This window comes from Phascolarctos cinereus, unplaced genomic scaffold (genome assembly GCF_003287225.1).
Source record: "Phascolarctos cinereus isolate Bilbo 61053 unplaced genomic scaffold, phaCin_HiC Scaffold_3;HRSCAF=262, whole genome shotgun sequence".
NCBI classification, from domain to species: Eukaryota; Metazoa; Chordata; class Mammalia; order Diprotodontia; family Phascolarctidae; genus Phascolarctos; species Phascolarctos cinereus.
In genome coordinates this window covers 123,410,611-123,429,712 of record NW_027555736.1, presented here as the reverse complement: position 1 = coordinate 123,429,712, position 19,102 = coordinate 123,410,611, and the positions used below count along the sequence as shown (strand labels likewise).

General features: G+C 38.9%; 1 protein-coding gene across 13 annotated transcripts in view; it reads left to right on the top strand.

The window, feature by feature from the left end:
- Positions 1-18,879, top strand: part of AKAP13 (A-kinase anchoring protein 13) — a 388,825-nt gene extending 369,946 nt beyond the window's left edge. For 12 of the 13 annotated variants that reach the window (XM_020964547.2, XM_020964586.2, XM_020964537.2 and 9 more), the window contains 10 exons: positions 129-310; positions 439-521; positions 1,481-1,675; positions 2,464-2,628; positions 4,927-5,000; positions 5,491-5,535; positions 7,706-7,756; positions 8,622-9,071; positions 11,902-12,235; positions 13,124-18,879. In XM_020964547.2, the coding sequence (XP_020820206.1) occupies positions 129-310; positions 439-521; positions 1,481-1,675; positions 2,464-2,628; positions 4,927-5,000; positions 5,491-5,535; positions 7,706-7,756; positions 8,622-9,071; positions 11,902-12,235; positions 13,124-13,173 (1,629 nt within the window). In that variant the 3' untranslated portion in view covers positions 13,174-18,879. Of the gene's footprint in view, positions 1-128; positions 311-438; positions 522-1,480; positions 1,676-2,463; positions 2,629-3,333; positions 3,423-4,926; positions 5,001-5,490; positions 5,536-7,705; positions 7,757-8,621; positions 9,072-11,901; positions 12,236-13,123 lie in introns of those variants that run through there. The other variant, XR_002320358.2, reaches the window with a different exon arrangement.
- The last annotated feature ends 223 nt before the right edge of the window (positions 18,880-19,102 follow it).

The following is a 19,102-nucleotide window of genomic DNA, read 5'->3' as shown; positions in this document are numbered from 1 at the left end:
TTTTTTTTTGGTGAAACCAGATAAATACACTAAGGATAGCAATAAGGTCTTACTTTAGATCATAGCTCTACCTAAAAGTCATACTTTGAGTGCCTTTTCTTACCCCTTTTTTTGCTCCCCTTTTCAAGGACCAGAAATCAACGGTGATCTCATTAAAGAAGTTGATTGTACGAGAAGTGGCCCATGAAGAGAAGGGCTTATTCCTAATCAGTATGGGAATGAAGGATCCAGAGATGGTTGAAGTCCACGCCAGCTCTAAGGAGGAACGAAACAGTTGGATTCAAATCATTCAAGATACTATCAATACCCTGTAAGTTAGAGATCAGGTAGTATCATTCCTATCCCTCATAATGCTTTTTTGTGACCTTTTATGATCAGCTTGGCAGTAACCAGGGTAACTGATACCATATGCTTGTGATCATGTTGTTATTTTTAAAGGAACAGAGATGAAGATGAAGGAATCCCCAGTGAAAATGAAGAAGAAAAGAAATTGTTGGATGCAAAAGCCCGAGAATTAAAAGGTAAAGCTATTGAGAGAGGTCAGGACTGCCATTTGTCCTGTGTGGCTTCTGAAGGCATGAGATGCCTGAAGTTATCAATTGTTCAGTCACTGGCCTGTAATGTCCCAGCCAGCAGTTAAATGTGGGGAGATGTGTATTTAGTTAGTAAACAGGGAAATCAAGATGGAGACCACATGATATTCAAACATTAAGAAAGGCTTCTGAAGAACTATGCCAGCAATGGGCTGGTATTCTCTGTCTGACAGGGTCACTACATCGCTTGTTGTTAGAGAGGTGATGGAAAGGGGAACTGGATTAGAGATACCTAAATAGGATCTAAGAAAGGAAAGCAAAGGATTCAGGATTCAGTGGTCAGTGTCTTGGTATTTGAGGTCACGGAGAGCTTAGCCAAGATTGATGGCTCACAAGAGACCCAGAATGAGCAAGCTTTTGGGGGAATAAAAGTCCTGTTAGAATCACTTGTATTTTACTGCCAGTTCTAGGATTATACATTGGCACCCAGTATCCTGAGTGACTTTGAATGATGCTTCAGATGGAAATTGGGTACAGAGCCAAACAGATCCAAGCACTGTTTATGACAATCCCCACATAGACATGTTTTAGACAAAACTGTCCTGTTTTAATCAGAAAATAAGAGATGTAAAAAAAATAACAAACAAATAAATAAATAAATACTAAAGACCTGTGCAGTATATCTGTTTTTGTCTAAGGCTATAGTCAAAGACTTATGCTTATGTAAGAAAAACTGGGAGGTCTTACGTTACCTGTCTGGATGGACTTCCAGCCTTAACTGGTTCATGTAACTGAAGATGACCTGGTTGCTCAAGAATAGGTTAAGGTTCCTGACTGGTCCATTCTTTTTTCATAAAGTACCACCAGGTGGCACTCACATCTCAAATAAACTTCAGTTTTCAAAATATGGGTTTTACTCAGAATTGGTCCCTTTGTCCATCCTTCAGAGCAACTCCAACAGAAAGATCAGCAGATCTTAACTCTGTTGGAGGAAAAGGAGATGATTTTCCGAGACATGACAGACTGCAGTACACCCTTATCAGAGGACAGTTCACCGACTCATGGCTCCAGGGTACTATTCAGGTCCAACACTGAAGAGGTTCCAAAAGGAGGGCCCATCATGAAAAGTGCAATAAATGAAGGTAGGTAACTGACACTCATTCTCTCTTCCTCCCTCCATTCTCTCTTGCATTGACTTATATGGCTTACGTTACATTCTGTACTCCATCACAGATTTCTGAGGTTATTTTTAAATTAGACCAGAGATCAATCTCTAAGTTTTTTTTAGCTACCTACTCTGTGCCAGATACCATATATATCAACAGACAGGTATGGATACAGATACATAAATGTGTGTATATATACATATACATGCATGTGTATGTATGCATTTGCAGAATAGAAAGTGATTTTGGTAGGGAGGATGCTAGCAGGCTTTATATAGAGCGAGAGTTCTTAACTTTGTATTATGGAACCCCTTGTTAATCTGGTAAAGTCTAATACTTGTCTGGTTTATTACTTAAATTCATAATTGAAGGAAATGCTAAGTTTCAGTTAGAAGTTATTAAAAATGAAGATGTTATTCTTTCCCATTCAAGTTCATCTACCCCTGAAAACTCTCCACTAATCTATTCATGGACCCCAGGTTTAGGATCATGATGCAGAGGTAGCATTTGAACTGAGTCTGAAAGGAAAAAAGAAATTCTAAGAGGCAGAATTGTAAAGGGAGTTCATTCAGGTGTGGAGGATGGAGAAAGTGTGGAGATAGGAATAGCATGTCCTGCAGATTGTCCAAGTATGAGCAGAAAAATAGTCTGCTTAACCCCCTCTTTTAGACCCTTCTTTATGCCACTTGTCTTCATTAGTTACCATGGTTTTACTTTTTTCTCTACCGGTGATGAAATTTATCATGTCCTTTTTCATTTTTTAGTGGAGATGCTACAAGGCCTGGTGAGTGGCAGCCTTGGGGGCACACTTGGACAGTCCATCAGCAGCACCTCAGAGCAAGAAGGAGGAATAGTTGGCCCAGTTTCTTTACCTCGGAGAGCAGAAACCTTTGGAGGGTTTGACAGCCACCAGATGAATGCCTCAAAAGGTAGGTGTGTTTGAGTTTGTGTTCCTATACAGGCAGTCCCCCACCTGGTACACACCTAATTCATACCAGTTGGAATGGGCCCTGTTCTACATCCATAGCTCCCTTCCCATGACCGGATCCCCTATTATTAGTGACAGGGGAACAAAAGTCTTGATGTTTGTAAAGAACATAATATACTACCCAGAACTCAGAAGCAGAAAAAGGTGAAAAGCTATTAAAACTGGTGCAGTTTACAGTTGCTGATCTGGTACTCTCTCCTTGGCAGAATGGGTGACCTTTCCACCACAAAGTGCCTTATATATTCTTTCATTTTTCTTTACTACAAGAAGTGGAAATTCTGTCAATTAAAGATATTTATTTGGGTGAACAAATTTCTGATTAGGAGGGGTGGGGTGGTCATTTACTCACATATTAGCATAAATTAGTTTGATCCAGCTGTTTTCTTTCTAGCTCCTACTTAGTTAACACTGAAGGAACAGAAGTTGCAATTTGGGGAAGAAGGAAGGTAGAAAGTTTTGAGCAATAGAGTGCTTTGTGGGGCAGACCTGGGGAGGTGGGGAAATTCCACAGTGGGAGCCTTAAGGCAGCATTTGAACATTGGGAGCCTGAGGAGAGAGGGACATTTAAGAGATGGGAGAGGGTATATAGAAAGGGATATGGGAGGGTGCCAAAAACAAACTTCGCCTATTTCAAAATTTTGCCTAGGGCCAGTCCTGCACCCAAGAAAGGGGGAGGAAACACTTCTCCTCCTAACGTACTGTCATGGCCCTCTGCTCCCAGGACCCAGAATTCAGGCTAGTACTATATTAGCACTATAGTTTAGCTACATTATGGGTTAAATAGGATTTTGTGGGCTAGCCTGGGAAACTGACCACAATCTTCAACATTGTGTCTGTGAGAAAACGTGTTCTGAGTTAAAAACAGCTGAATTACAAATGAAAATTTTGGAACACAACCAGGTCATAAGTTGGGGACTGCCTATATGGATGTGTATGTATGTACATGTGTGTGCTGGAAAGAGCCACAGAGTATACATGTATGTCTGTGCATATGGACTTATCCCCATATGTATCCTTTGGATTAAGTGGGTTTTCATTTCTGTGTTGTGTCTTCCCCTCACACTTTTTATCTTGGTCTTAATAATGAATTAAAATCTCTGGCATCTGAATTTTATGCAGATTAGATGACAGAGATTAGTATATGAAAACTATTCCCTTAACTTTGTCCTGACCCATCTCTCTCTTTCTCCCTCCCTCCCCCTCTTCTCTCCTCTCTCTCTCTGCTCTCTCTCTCTCTTTCTCTTTTTCGCTCTCCCTTCTTCTCTCTCCCCTGCCTCCTACCTCTTCCACCTCCCTGCTTCTCTTCAACTTCCACCAATCACATTACTATCTTGACCTCAAAAAGATACATACTTTCCAGTTCACCTCATCCCTATCATCTGTGGCTTTGGGGAGAAATATGTATTTACTGAGAGTAGATAATGACAGAGCCATTGATTGGATTTTAGGAATGCTGCAAAGATGCATGTGATTGGAAGTATTTGCCAGCTCCTGGATATTGTTGGGACTCTTCTCTCCTGAGAGACTCCCATCTTTTTTGTTCCTTTGCACAAAAAAATATAGAGAGCGTCACTGATTTGATTCAAGCCATAAACCTATCAAAGAGGAAGTAGTCTGCCTACTTATATCAGTACTTCATATCATGTCATTTGCAAAGTATACTAAAGCCAACATGATTTTTGCTACCTTAAGGGGTATGCACCTTTGGGGGATGTAGCTTCTTATATTTCTAAAGCAAATGGCACACTTATTAGTGAAGGAGATGCCTCATTTTAAAATAGTAAGTTAAAGAGTAACAGAGGGAAGAGTAAGGTGCTCAGACTTCAACCTGATGAGAGAACCATGAATATTTGGGAATTATATTTACATCTACAAAGGTATCTAAGTTTAAAAAAAAACTATTTTCTTTCCCTTGCCCTCTCTCCACCCCTAACTGTAATTAGTACTTCTTGTCAGGGTCCTACCTGAAAGGATAAAAGGATTTACTAGAATAAAAGGAATTTTTTGGAGGTCTCCTGCCTAGAAGAGGCTAGAGGGGAAGAGCTAATATTTTATATATTTCCCAATTTCATTCTTCCAGTTAATCGACTTTAGGAAGAATAGGGTTAAAATTGTCCACCTTTCGTTAAATGGTTTTCCTTATATGTTATCAATAAAGTTCTATTATGATATGTTCTACATTCTATTGTGGATTAGCAAGTTCATTTCCCTCGTTAGTAATTTCTATTTATTTATTAAGGTGGTGGTGAAAAGGAAGATGGAGATGATGGCCAAGATCTTCGGAGGACAGAATCAGACAGTGGTCTAAAAAAGGTATTCCTCTGTAATGAAACTATATTTCTTCCTTGACTTTTGCCCCTTGAAATGATGGGTTTTAAAAGCTGTAGTTATTTTTACCATAATAATAATCCTTTTTTAAGAGTAACATTTTGAGTACTCTCAACTTTTAAATAATTTTATTGGTCACCTCATTTTTCTGTTTTGGCACAAATGATAGCCATACCAAGCCCTGTGTTTTTGCTCGGAACCTGTGTATCAAGAAGAGGAACATTTAAAATCTTCTGTGGCAGCCTTTACTTCTCAGTATTGCAGATCAGTTTCAATCAACTTCAATGTGATACCAGATTTTCTTCTAAATAGAAAGTATTTTCCACATACAGAGACAACAGTAATTTTTTCTTTGCCAAAAGTAAAATTTTAAGAAAGCTGTCATCTGATTAGCCTTAAAATATGATTATGATTTTTTTAACTTATCTCTTCATTGAAAAAGTACATTTTGTTCTGTTTTCTTATATTTTTATAGGGTGGAAATGCTAACGTGGTATTTGTATTGAAAAGAAACAGTGAGGTAAGGATATTCTGATTTTTTTTTAGAAGCAGGATACATTTTTTCTGTTATGTAAAAAAAAAATCCTTTTTTTTTCCATTTGTTTTATTTGCGATGTTTAAATACACATTCACGGCTATAATTCTTGAATTTGTAGCATGTAAGTAGTCTTTCTGTAAATTAATTTTACTTTACCCTTTTTGTACCAACCCATTCCCTATCTTCAGCCTAGAATCCCAGCAATACCGCACTGGCATCTAGTGTGAAGCCAACGTAAAAAATGGTAGCTCTGTTCTAGAGAGGCCAGTTACTTATTATTAGATCTTCTTAAGTAACAAGGATATGAAGTTTACTTAATGTTTTTTCCTCAGACCAAAGGCTAGATCACAAACCTGCTATTTATGAAAATCTGAGATACTGAGAATTTGAATTAAATTAAACTTTTTATCCTGCCAAAAAAAAAGTTTAGGTTTGTGTGTATGTTGAAGGGGGAAAAGGGGAAAGTAAGCAAGAGTTATTTTAGTGCTCCTTTTTCATTAATCATATATTTTAAAACGTGAAGCAGCCCCATTTTCTCTCAGGTAAGCATTCTTATTTGGATACTATTCCTTTTCATCGTGGTTAATCACAATCTCTTAAGATCCAAGCTTTCTCCATCCTTCAGGGCAATGGAAGTCCTTGCAGGTGTGTGTTCTTACTCTACAGACTTGATTTTTCCATATAAATATTTGACTCTCAAGAGAAGCAGCATAGTATTAAGAGATATATTTTATAGGATTTAGAGCTGGAGAGGGGTGCAGAGGAGAGCTTTGGAGAGCACCCAGTTCAACCTCTTCATTTGTACAGATGAAGGAACTAAAGCCTAGAGAGGTTATTTGACTTGCCCAAAGTCACCACAAAGTAAGTGACAGAGCTGGGATTCCAATTCAGTTCTGCTTTCTGTAACTTCAGTGCTCTTCCCAGTACATCACATGAATGTGCTTGCTTTTGAGGAGTATCCTGTGTGTTTCAAGTACATAAAGTATGTCATACTTGAATACTTGATGAGTTTTTTATTTTGTGAACCCACATTTTTAAAAATGGGCTTTTCCTCAGTAAGTAGTACTGTAGCTGATTGCTTAGCTCCACAAAGATATAAAAACTACAGTGGCCTGAAGGAAGAACTCTCATAAATATTTTATTTCAAAATGGAATGAACACTGGAGTACCTAGGTCACTTATACTCACTACCTGAGGGACTGACTGCTAGCGACAGAACTTCTCTTCAGCCTGTCTTCTTACCCTCATTTGATACAACTGAGATAAGACACAGAAGTACAGGATGTATTTACTGGGCAGTTAAGGAGTAAGCTACATACAGGAAGTTCTACTCTAACAGGGCATTCCCAGGAATCATCTCTCTATACAAAATGGTGCAATAAAAACCACAGAGTTTATGGGGAACAATGCTCAAAAACTTTGTGAGTGCCATTTTTTTTAAAAAAGATAAGAATCTTATAAAAAATAGCACAGTTTGATACATGTTAAATGATGAAAAAATAATACATAAATACTACAGTACTACAATAAATACTGACCAGGCTGCTGCCTGGCCCACCCTTTCAGCTATACAAGCAAGTTGGGCAGGCAGCAACAACTTGGGGTCATGGAAGGGTGAGGGGGTGTCAACCTTTACTCATAGGTCTTACTACACAAGAAGATATACAATAAATACAGCTCTTTACTTTGAAAAAGACCTGAAATTTTCTTTTAGAAGTGGTGTCAGAAAAGATGTAACTTGTGACTTTGTGATGGCTCTGAAGGAAGGCATTGAGCAGAGGTAACCTCAGAATCATATTATACCCAAAATGTGCTTTGATATATCAATTGTGTTGAAATAAATTCACATTTTTTGAAATACACATGATAGTAGAACTCTCTATTATAAAATGATTTGAACTAGGAGAAATTAGTCACCCACAAGTAACTGTTGTGAGGTCAAATAAAAGATGGAAAGTAGGTTCCCAGGAAAAATAAATCTGTATTAAGATTAATGTTCGAGAACTGAGGAGATTTCACAAAATGTAGAGGCACTATGTGATATTTTAAAGACATGATTTTCTCATTAAATAACCACAGTATCATGGTGAATTCTGAGATCTGGGAAATTCCTAAAGTCAGTGTTTCTGGTGTTTGTCTGTCTTCCCTGCAGCAAGTTATCCAGAGTATTGTTCATCTCCATGAACTTCTTAGCACTCTGCAGGTAGGTACCTTATTTGCAGTTCATCCCATGTATTATTAATTGCTTTGTAGTTTTGCTTTAGGATTGGGTTTATTGCTTGCTTAGTACTTAAACTCAGTTTAGCAGCTTTGAAGCAGGTAAGTAGTGTTAATTACCTGGAAAATGGTACTGAAGACTGAGCATCATCAAATGGCAAAAAGGAGTGGAAGAAAATAAATCAACTGTAATGAAAAATATACCCTCACTGGGAGGCTATGGACACTCAGGGATGACATTCGTAAAAGTCTGTGTGATAGAAACCTACATTTAATGATGGAAATTAGATATTAATTTCAGCCTGGGAATTACTTGATATTATCTTCAAATTGATATATGCTGTATGTATGCCTTGTGTCTAGTTTTACACATTAACATGGTTGGGGGAAGGGTTCCTCTAAAATAGGCACTATTAAATGCTGCCTCTAAGAGTGTATACACAGGAAAAAAAAAACAAAAACTAGGGTTTCCATTCACTCTGGTCTTCTGTTACTACTAATTCCTACTCCCAAATAATGTCTGTGACCTGAACCAGTTCATGAGAAATTTAACAAGATAACAGAAGAATTTCATGCAGGTTTGTTCTTTAGTGTGGTTTGGTGCTCCCTATGAATTCCCTGTCCCAACAAGGCATGTATACACCCATACAATTATTGCCAAAGGTGATGGCATGGAAAGAAAATTCACAGTGCCAACTTAATACTAATCTGGGGATTTATAATATATAGTCTTAACAGGCAGACACTGAAAGAGATGGATGTAATGGGTAGGTGGACAACAAAAAACTGAAAACCAAATAAACCATGACATCAAATCAGGATAATTTCATTTTTCTCCCTCTCCCTTCCAGGGTGTGGTGTTACAGCAGGATAGCTACATTGAGGACCAAAAGTTGATGCTCAGTGAGAGGGCAATAACCCGGAGCTCCTCCAGACCGAACTCTCTGATTGAGCAAGAAAAGCAGAGGAGCCTAGAAAAGCAGCGACAGGATCTGGCCAGTCTGCAGAAGCAACAGGCTCAGCACCTGGAGGAGAAACGCAGGCGGGAGAAAGAATGGGAGGCCCGAGAGAAAGAGCTGATGGAGCGGGAAACACGGTTGACCCAATGGGAGGAGAAAGTCCAACGGGGGCAGCAGGACCTGGACAAGGACCGAGAAGAGCTCCAGCAGAAGAAAGCAGCATATCAGTCTGACCTGGAGCGGCTCCGAGCCGCCCAGAAGCAGCTCGAGAAGGAACAAGAGCAAGTGAAGAGAGAGATGGAGAGATTAACCCAAAGGCAGGCGGAGCATGATGCTAATCAGGTAATCCAGGGTTCCCCTTAGATGCTGAAAGCACCAGAACTAAGCCTTCCTTTTCTCTTCTTGGCTACATACTATAATAAACCTATGAAGTCGTGATTTTGAAAAGCATCTGCATTTCACAGAAAGAAAACAATTAAAATGAAGTTTCCTTTTCTTTTTTTTTAAAATCATGATGTCATAGACCATTTTTGTTGTTGTAAGGAATGACTGGAAATCTGATAAGTTTTACTTCCTGCATAAAGAAGGGTTTCCATTTTGTTTTATGCCTCCTTACCAGACATCAGCTCAGACTAAAGTAGCAGCAACATTTCTGCCAAAACTGAGGTTATAGCAAACTTGTTTCCAGAGACCAGGTGATAAAACACCCTTCCTTCTTCTCACTGGAGAGGGGCAGGATTGTGGATGGCAAGTGTCACATAAAGTGTTGTGTGGTCACTCTGTTAGTTGGTTTTTATTACAAGAGAGGAGTTGGGGGAGAGAATTTATGGGAAAGTGACCATAAAAATAAAGACCATCAATAAAACTTTCATTTAAGTATGGCAAGTTTTTTAAAAAATTAGTTCAAATTATTTCTAGATCAATCTCATCATGTTCCAGGCACTTTACTAAGTAAAAGGACTGCAGAGGAAATAAGACATGCTCCTTATCCTTTGGGTAGCATATCACCCAGTGGGGAAGAGAAAATACACAGAAACACATAAATTATAGTTGTATCATGAATATGAATGATAGAAAATTGTTAAAGTGACTGGGTGACCCAGAAATAGGCTAAGGTTTGTTTCAGGAAGGAGGAGTGAGCAGGAATATGCATATTGATGTGGGAAGGTAGAGTAGGAAAAAAAAAACCACTATTTCCTTGATTCTTACTCCTGCTTTGCTACTAATTGGCTATTAACAAACCAGTTCAATCCTCTTTTCTGTCTTTGTTGTATTGGTGGAAAGGTTTCTAATTATTTAGAAACTTTGGTCTCCACAAAAGGTTTGTTCTTCTGAAATTATTCCTAAATTGTCCTAGAATCTTCTCTTTGCGGTCCACGTGGGGATTGAGGAGAGCACATTCATTTGCAGGTTTACAGGTTTGTTAGATCCAATTTCATGTGGCCATTTGGTTTGACTAATGGTTCTGGCCTCCAAATACATTAGAAAACACAAACCAGTAAATGGCTCTAAAAAAAAAGCTATTGTGGCTAAGTACAGGGGTTTCCAAATGTTTTGGGGTCATGGAACCTTTCCACGTTGTTTTCTTTGCTATGTTTTGCAACTCTACCTTAATCCTAATACCATTATTAGTATTATATCAAGGAGAATTCTAGTGGCAACAGAGAAGGTACAAATTAAATGTATTTTATGTATTTGCATGTTTTTTTGCCACCATAAGTGAAAACAAACCAAAAAAACCCTTGGCGTTACCCTTAATATTAAGAAAACTCTAGGCAAGAGATTAAATTCTAGATCATACTCTGGGCACTCTTGACTGATGCCACTACCCAGGCAATGAGCCTTCCTATTCTCTTTATTTATCTACAGCCTTGTCTGTAAGTCGGTTTTCAGATTGACAACCTACCACCTTTCACCATGAAATTAAATTGTTTTACTTGCCTGGTCATAAATTAGTGCCTTGCTTAAACAAGCGAGCCAGACTGTTTGTTCAACTAGCCTTAAATGTACATCATTGTTATGAAAAATAACAATGGATTTCTAACCTTTTCACAAAGGTTAATAGAGGAGCAGATAGCTGGGAGTGGATGAATGTGGCTTATATTAGCTCTGTTTTGTGATTTTCTTTTAATCATGTAGCTAACAAGCATTTCATAGATGGTGATACAGGTGACTTAGATCAGTCCCTTCACCTAGAGGAGGATCACACCTTTTAAGACAGCCAAATTCACTGATGACGGTCCCTCAACTCCAAAGGAATTCTACACCAACCCCTATGTTTGGATTTATCTGACTTTGTAATGGGAGAAATCAAAGGCAGTGATGGTGTCTTCACCCTAGCGTGGGACATCCAACTTCCTTTACCAGTTTCAGTAGAAAACTCTACCAGCTCCCTTACATTTGTGGTCTACCTAGAACCAGGCAGTAACCTGGGCCAAGTTGTTTGCCTAGGCATTAGCAATGCATATGTCTAGCCTTATTTCCCAAAAGCAGTCCAGAGTGGGGATTTGGGGATTATGCTTATTCTTTTTGTATGAGAAAGTATTGCACTGGGTTCAAGTCCTGACTATAAAATGTACTATCTCTGTGCTCCTGGGCAAATCACATAACTTCAAGTGCTCCACAAAACTCTTAAGTTGCAAAACTGTGAATAAAAATAATTGCTAACATTATATAGTACTTATGTGCCAGGCACTTGGATCCTCGTAACAACCCTAGGAGGTAAAAGGCTATTATCCCCATTTTACAGATGAGTTATCTGAAGCCAGATTTGAACTCAGGTTTTCCTGATTCTGGGCCTGGTGCCCTATCCACTGTGCTACCAGCTGCTTCATTGGTAGATGGAGTTTTCTTACTGGGAGTTCCTTTTACACATGAACCCAGTATTAGTATACTATCAATAAAACTCCATTTTTAGATTAACTTAATGTGAGGCTTTGTCATTTGTCCTTGAAGTCCCTGTAAGATTATCTTAGACAGAATGTTAGTATAAAAATATTACTATTTCACTAATGTGAAAATGTGTTTAGTAGGAATGTATATGTATAGCCTATATCAGATTGCACACCAGCTTGGAGAGGGAGCGGGAGAAAAATTTAAAACTCAAAAGCTTATGGAAATGATTGTTGATACATCAAAATAAATTTAAAAAAATATTATTTGCCATGTGCAGGTTTCACATCAACACAGTAAATTGATGCGGATCCCAGCCTTCTTCCCCAATCCTGAAGAACCTTCCCAGCTAACAGCATCTTCCATATCACAATCAGGGTCTTTGGACTCAGAACTTTCTATATCCCCCAAAAGGAACAGCATCTCCCGGACACATAAAGACAAAGGTCCGTTCCACTTACTCAGCTCCACCAGCCAGGCAAGTAAAGTATCAGAGGGGCAGAGCCAAATCCCGGTCTCCACCTCTGCCTCCACACGCCTCTTTGGTTTAGCAAAGCCAAAGGAAAAGAAGGAGAAGAAGAAGAAGAGCAAGGGAGGCCGTTCTCAGCCAGGTGGTAAGTCAGAAAAGAACCAAAACTCCCTGAGTCTTTTTGATAGTAAAAATCTCTCCTTGATTTTTCTTTTTTGATTGGTTGAATCAGAGGAAGAAAGCAAGGAGACAGTTTGCTTTCTGTTGTTATACTGTCCTCCAAGTCCATAATGTGGTCTCCTAAACTCAGAGGTCATTGGAGATCTCAACTGGGTGTTTAAATTTTACAAGAGTTCCTGAGCATCTGCTGTGTGTGCCCAAAAGTGAGCATAAACACTGTAGGAGATTCAGAGGTACAGTGTATTCTATTTACCCTCAGGGGCCTTAGAGTTCAGTTGGAGAGATAAGAATTACATATATACATACATATAGCAGTTTAACTGACAATATAATAAAGTTCCAAAATGTATGTACATGTAATAAACACGGGGGAGGGTGTCAAAAAGAAGGACAGTTCTGCTCCAGAGGTCCTAAAAAGGGGAATTCTTTTCTCCTTTGTTGGGGGAAGACAGGCGAGGAGAGAAGGGAATGCCTGGGTGATTTTGATTCTTCACACTTTGTGTGTTGCTGATGTCTTTTGGTTTTCATACACACACACACCCTAGTTTTCGCAAAAATTAAGAAGTAGTAAGTGGTGAAGGATGTTGCTTTTGTGAGAAACTGCATTAGACCAGAGAAAGGTCCCCAATAAGGCTCTTTCCAGGAACTATATTTATGAAATAGGAAAGGGGTGATGGGTAATACAGGTGTGTACTTCTCATTTTTTAAAAATACAAAATTAACTACATTCAGATACTTGTATTAATAAGATATTTTAGTGTAGTAGTGATGAATAGAAGCAAATTTTTAGATTTTTTTTCCTCCTTTTCCCTTTCAATTAATTTTCCTTTTCTTCTGGGTGTCCTTTTTCCAGATGGCCATTCACCTGAAGCACCAGCAGAAGGTGAAGAGATTTTCTGTTGATGGTTGAATTTTTTGTTCTACCAAGATAGAAACTATTAGAATCTGACACCATCATCACCAGCTCTGCCTTCTCCACTGTTAGCACATGAGCTTTACACGACGGGAACTTTCCTTCTCTTTGTTGTTAAGAAACACATGACAGTGCTCTCCTGGATCCTGGATTTGATGGAAATAATTAAATTGAGTATTGGGGCAGGGAGGGGGACCCAATCTGTGACTTGTTGAATACCAAGGGCTTGAGGGTGAAGGGGGTGGGCAGTACTCGGCTCAGGATGTAAACAGCTATCACCAGCCCTAGTGTGTGTAGGAGGGTTTACCAGGTCACAAAATCCTTCCTTGGATGTTAAAAGTATGAAAGCATACATGTCTCCAAATTTGTTTTATCAGGAGATGACAGCTAAAAAACAGCATGCCATTCAGTCCTTGCAGTGTGACCTGTATGTATGTACACATGTACGGATTTCATGTGTATACACATATATCTGTAGAGTTGCGCGTAGCATGTAGAGAGAAGTTGGGTTAGCTTAGCTCAGCCCAAAAGGAAGATACCTGATGATTATCAGGTAGCATGTAGATATTAAATATCTCACCCTTTGGTTGCCCTTTCTCCCCATTCCTTGCACTCTTCCTTCCTGTTTTGCCTGTATTTCTTCATTTTAGGAGGGAGATCTGATTATGGTATGGAAAGAAAGCCTTATATTTGTAATTGGGTGTATTGTGCAGCACCTGGATATTGACGGTTTGCTGGGATCCCCAAAGGATGGTATTCACCTCTATCCTTATATTCCAGAGGGGCTTAGAAAAATGAAAACTCATCAGTTGGCTTTCCAAAATGTTTGTCTGCACAGATGGCACATAGTTATCACCTACCAAGGGAACACATCCTGTGTCAGCTTTTATTTTCTGAGCAAGAAGACATTTGTTTGTTTGTCACTGATTAACCAAATCTGGTTGACATCTCCTGGAACTATTCCTGAGAACCTTCCATGTGAAGTAACTAATGTTCCTGATCCTAGTAAGTTTTACTGGACTGGATGACAGTCCTTTGCTCCAAAAGAGTGTCGTGGCAGCATTCAAAACCGGCAGCCACTCCCTTGCTCTCTAAGCCTGACTTTTCCAGTGAAGCGTATTAGCATCAAAGATAGGCATCACCTGTACTGTGGTCCAGCTGTATGTATTCATCTCCCAGCCCCATGCCACAAGTATCAGCTGGCTACCAAAGAGCTCCAGGCTCAGGAAGTGAGGACAGACACATTGGCGTTTGTGAGCCCATGTTTTGGCATTTCGTGAATAAAGATAAGAAAGGGGCTGATAGAAAACGAAGAAAAAATATGGTTTCTGAACTCAGTGTTGAGCAGAGTTCTTCAGGAGACCTTAGTGGATTTTGAATTGTTGAGAACAAAAAAGAAAGAAGGAAAAGAAGGTAGAGGACAATTCAATGGCTACTGTCTCCTTACTGTTTTGGAGCAAGTAATCATCCCTGATGCTTTTTTTTTTCTCTACTATGTTTTGATTTGTGTTTGCTTGAAGCTTTCCCACTAGCTGTTCCCTTGAGAACAGCTCATTGGCTGTTTTTTTTTTCTTTTTTTTCCCCCTCCAAATCAACCACAATAGTAGCCTTTGAAGGCTTCACATACAGTATGTGGTCCTCACAGTACAGGAGGACTGCAAAATATTCTGTTCTTCAAGTGAGGTCCTTGACACCCATTTCCCATCAGGAGCATGGGGGCTTTGAAAGTACTTTTTTTTTCTTTTTCTTTTTTAAACAAAACTATTACTTGGTGCTTGTTAATGAGTTGCAAGCTGGCCTTGCAGATTGGAGATATTTATCTTTCTGTTTTTTTGAAAGAAGTCTGGTTTAAAAAAATTTTAGTTTAGTTTTATTTATTTTTATTTTTTTTAAGGATATACATAATATCCCAATGGTTAGAACTCTGTCTCACTAATGCAAAAAGTGAGATGGTACCACTTCTCACTCCTCAGTGTGCTACTTAAAATGAGTAAATCTTTCACCTGGGGCTGCCTTTAAGGCGGAGTAACTCTGGAAGATGAAAATGAAGAGGGAAAAGGAAAGAATTGTACTCCTTTTTTTCTCCCTTCCCATCTCTCCCTTCTTCATTTCTAGACAAAGAGAAAAAGGACTATCTCGTTTCTTGGGTTAAGAATTCAAGAAACTTGCCACCTCTTAACTCTATTTCTTCCCTTTGCCTTCTTGTGCTTTCCTACCTTTCTGACACAGGGATATAAAATCAGATCTGTTCTGTGATTCTTCAGCAAGAATTCACCAAAACAAAAATACAGAAAGCAGAGTACTTACTGCATTCCCCATGCACCCTTAGATTAAAGAATGTTTGTTAAGGGGAGACTTTGAGCGCCTACAAAGTGGAAACAAAGTAACCCGTATCAAATCCACTATTACAGAACTTTTTTTTTCCATGCTAGCTAAATGGGTCCAGCCGTTTCCTTAGCATCCCATGCCCCACAGTGTCTTGATCTCCCATAAATAGGATAGCATGGTCTTAGAAGGACAGAAGAATGAAAAGAACTCAGTTCTCAGCTAGGCGGCTTCAGCCCCAATGTAAATACAACTACAGTATGTGCAATATTGAAATGAAATTGACATTTCTATAGCTCCTCTGTATCAAAATGTGTATAGTAAGCTGTCCGTATGCCTCTTCTTCCCCCCCCCCCATACTCCTCAAGGCAGATCTGGGTTTAAAAGAGAAAAAAGTGTTAGTACTGATAAAATTTCTCTTCACAAACGGACTGTTCTAAACAGAAACACATTTAAATAATTATACATTGCTGCACAATTTGATCTAGTTTGATTTGAAAGTCCCCATTAAGTTGTAATATTTTGTTTATTTCTTTTATTTGGGAAATGGGGACTTTTTTTTTAACTTAAAACCACTGATTTGGTTCTTATTAGACAAATTTAGAACCAGGACACAGGTAGCTAGTCCCCCTGCACTTTACCCAGAACTACCCAACTTATGCATGATTCTAATTACTGTGTTAAGGGAAGTCCACTTTTCCAGAATGTCCACTTCTGTGTGCCTTTGTTAGCTCTTAGCCCCTTTGAAATGGAACTCTCAGTGTAGTTTCACTCTGAGTTTAGGGAATTAACTTGCTGCTTATGCTTTTTACTTGGTGTGAAATTCACCTTGAGATCTGATCCTGGTAACTAAAAAATGGAGGGAAGTTGGACTGATGCCATCTGGCTTCCTGTACTGTGACAAGGTTTAGTTTTTATGGTTACTTGGTTTTTGGGTTCTGCAGTTTTCCTTGCCCCTGGTATAGGATGATATACTTCCCTGCCAGGACAAAGCAAAGATGCCGAAGTGGGGATTGGTTATCAGATTATCAGAGTATTTGGGGTAGTGACCTTACAGATAATAGTGCCTACCTAGTTTTCCAGAATCAAGTGGATTTCATGGAATCAGGTTTCACGTTCAGTTAAATATTAAATTATCATCTCGGTAATTTTTATCACAGTTTATAATGCCATATGCACTTTAAAATCTCTTGTCAGTAGCTTGATTATGAGACAATCAAATTTATAATCATTTTTTCTTTGAAATTGAGGTTAGGAACTGCCAAAGCCAGAAATGCTGCAGACAATTCAACATTGCCAACACTTTTACTCCTCTCTGCCCCTGAGGTGAGCTTGTGGGGACAGAGTCATTCTCAAAAAAACATTCACTGTTTGAGTCCAAAGGAAAGAAGAGGTTAAACTATATACCTTTTGTCTTCCATGTCTTGGGGTAATACCACTGACAAGTTATCCCTTTGATAACTGTCCTTTCTCCCCACCCCTGTATCCTCTCCCCTGCCCCCAATCCGTGATCCTTTTCAGGAGTTCAGTGTAGTATTAAAGAGAGGTATAAAGGCCCGGTATTTCTTGTTTGTTATTAAAATTAAATCAGTGCCCCATCAAACGAGTTAAGAGTTAAGACTGATGATCTGCGAACACATTCTTTGCTCCTGGTATTATTACCTGTACAAGTACTTTGTATCTATCTCCTTTTAGATAATGGCCCTTCTGATTCCTACTCTTGCCTCCCAAGGATTTGTAATGTGTGTTACAGCAGAAACTATCAAACAGGTGAACAAAGAGAAAGGCAGTCAGATTGAGAAGGGGGCACTTAGGCCCCCTAAAAAGCTATCTTTAATCCCCCAAACACTTTGCTTTTTCTAGTAGATGAAGGTGACAAGTCCAGACCTAACCATAATACTGCAGAGCACATGGTGGAAAGATGACAGGAGGAGACCAAATGGTTGGAGGAAGGAGAAACTCTTAGAATTGTATTTTATTCTCTAGTGAGCTTCAGTAACCTTTCTGCATTCCTATGTAACAAAAAGCCACCTTCCAAAAAAGAGATTTTCGCCAAGGCAAAATTCCATACATTGTGCCAGTGAGAAATAGTTTTTTCAGACTGTATGGTCCTGACCTTCTAAATCTTAGGAGTCCTTGAAATCTGGAAACACATAAATAATCGTTCAGATTAGACTGTTTTGACATAAAGGAAGATGTTGGGTGATAGTAAGTGCGGGAGGTATGAGGTTTCTTTAATTAGCAGGGCCATTTTGTAATCTGTTGTAGAATTTGATAAAATACACCATTTCTCAATGAGTTATTTCAAAGGCTGCACATTTGCTGTGATTCATGTTTGTACACGGAAAGGATAGTAAGGTGTTTGTTTCAGGGTTTTTGTCTTGTTTTTTTAATGTAGTGTAACATTCCTAGTTAACCAGAGCTCTGGAATCTTCCACCTGCTGGCCAGGTTTATAAAATTAAAAAAAAACCCAATGTGCTGCCTTTAAATTAAAAAAAAAAAACACTTTTCCAAGTGCTGATCTTATTTCACTTGCTAGAACAACAGGCCATGATTCCTTCTTTCCCTATCAAAGTAGCTAAGTTTAGGGACAGGCAAACTGAACTGGCTGATAACCTCTCTAGCTGTAGAAAAATTAGAGGCCTTGTATAGAAAAGTGAATACTGAAAACCATCCCATAAAATGCATTTTCCATCATCTTCCACTTACGGTTGTCTAGAGAGAGGCCCAACACCTACATCAATTTGTGCCTTAAAAATGCATAAAATTCTTTCATTCCTAGCTCTTGGGCCCAATTTTAATCTTTTTGTTATAGGTAGGCACTGTGTGGTAATAGGTAGGTACACCATACCAAGATGCTATGTGGTAGTGACTTCCACTATTCTCTGCCTTTTTTAAAACTATGTAATGGTGGTTATTGAGCACTGACAAAGGGATATGTCCAGTTCAGTTTGTCTGTGGTTAAAGTTTAGCCTTGTGGTTTCCTGTTTTCTCTTACTGATATGGAGTGCACTAGCATACGCCACCGAATGTTCAAGAGGATAGCTGTAATACACCTCATACCTCTGCTTTCAGTTTATTTTTTTGTAATGCTTGTATAAGCATTTACCTTACTAGATTCTATTAAAAAAATGGGTTAAAACCCACTTGCTGTATGTTAATTTGTAATTATTGTAAAGTAAAAGCAGTAAAAAATGTAAAGTTTTTGGGTTTTTTTTTCCAGTGTGTCTTCTGGGAGTTTGCCTCAGCACACTGACTTTGTAACAAGCTTTTATTTATCTTCCTTTCTAGTTATCGGCTTAAAAATTCTTGTAAAGTTCCCCCTTCCCCACCTCGAAAATAAATAAATAAAAATTTTCTTTTGAGTCTACTTGTTGCTGGTGAATTAATCTTGCTTATTGGGGAGAGGGGAATAGGTGTGGGAAGGGAGAGGAGAAGGTCTCTTGCAGTTCAAAAACCTAGGATTTCAAGTCACTTAACCCCCATTGCTGAACCAAAAAAAAAGCAAACCAGAAAAACAACCCTAGGATTTCCTAAGGTATGGCAAGTCCCCACAAACTCCTGCTGCATGCTCCTGCCTCCCCCAACAGGGC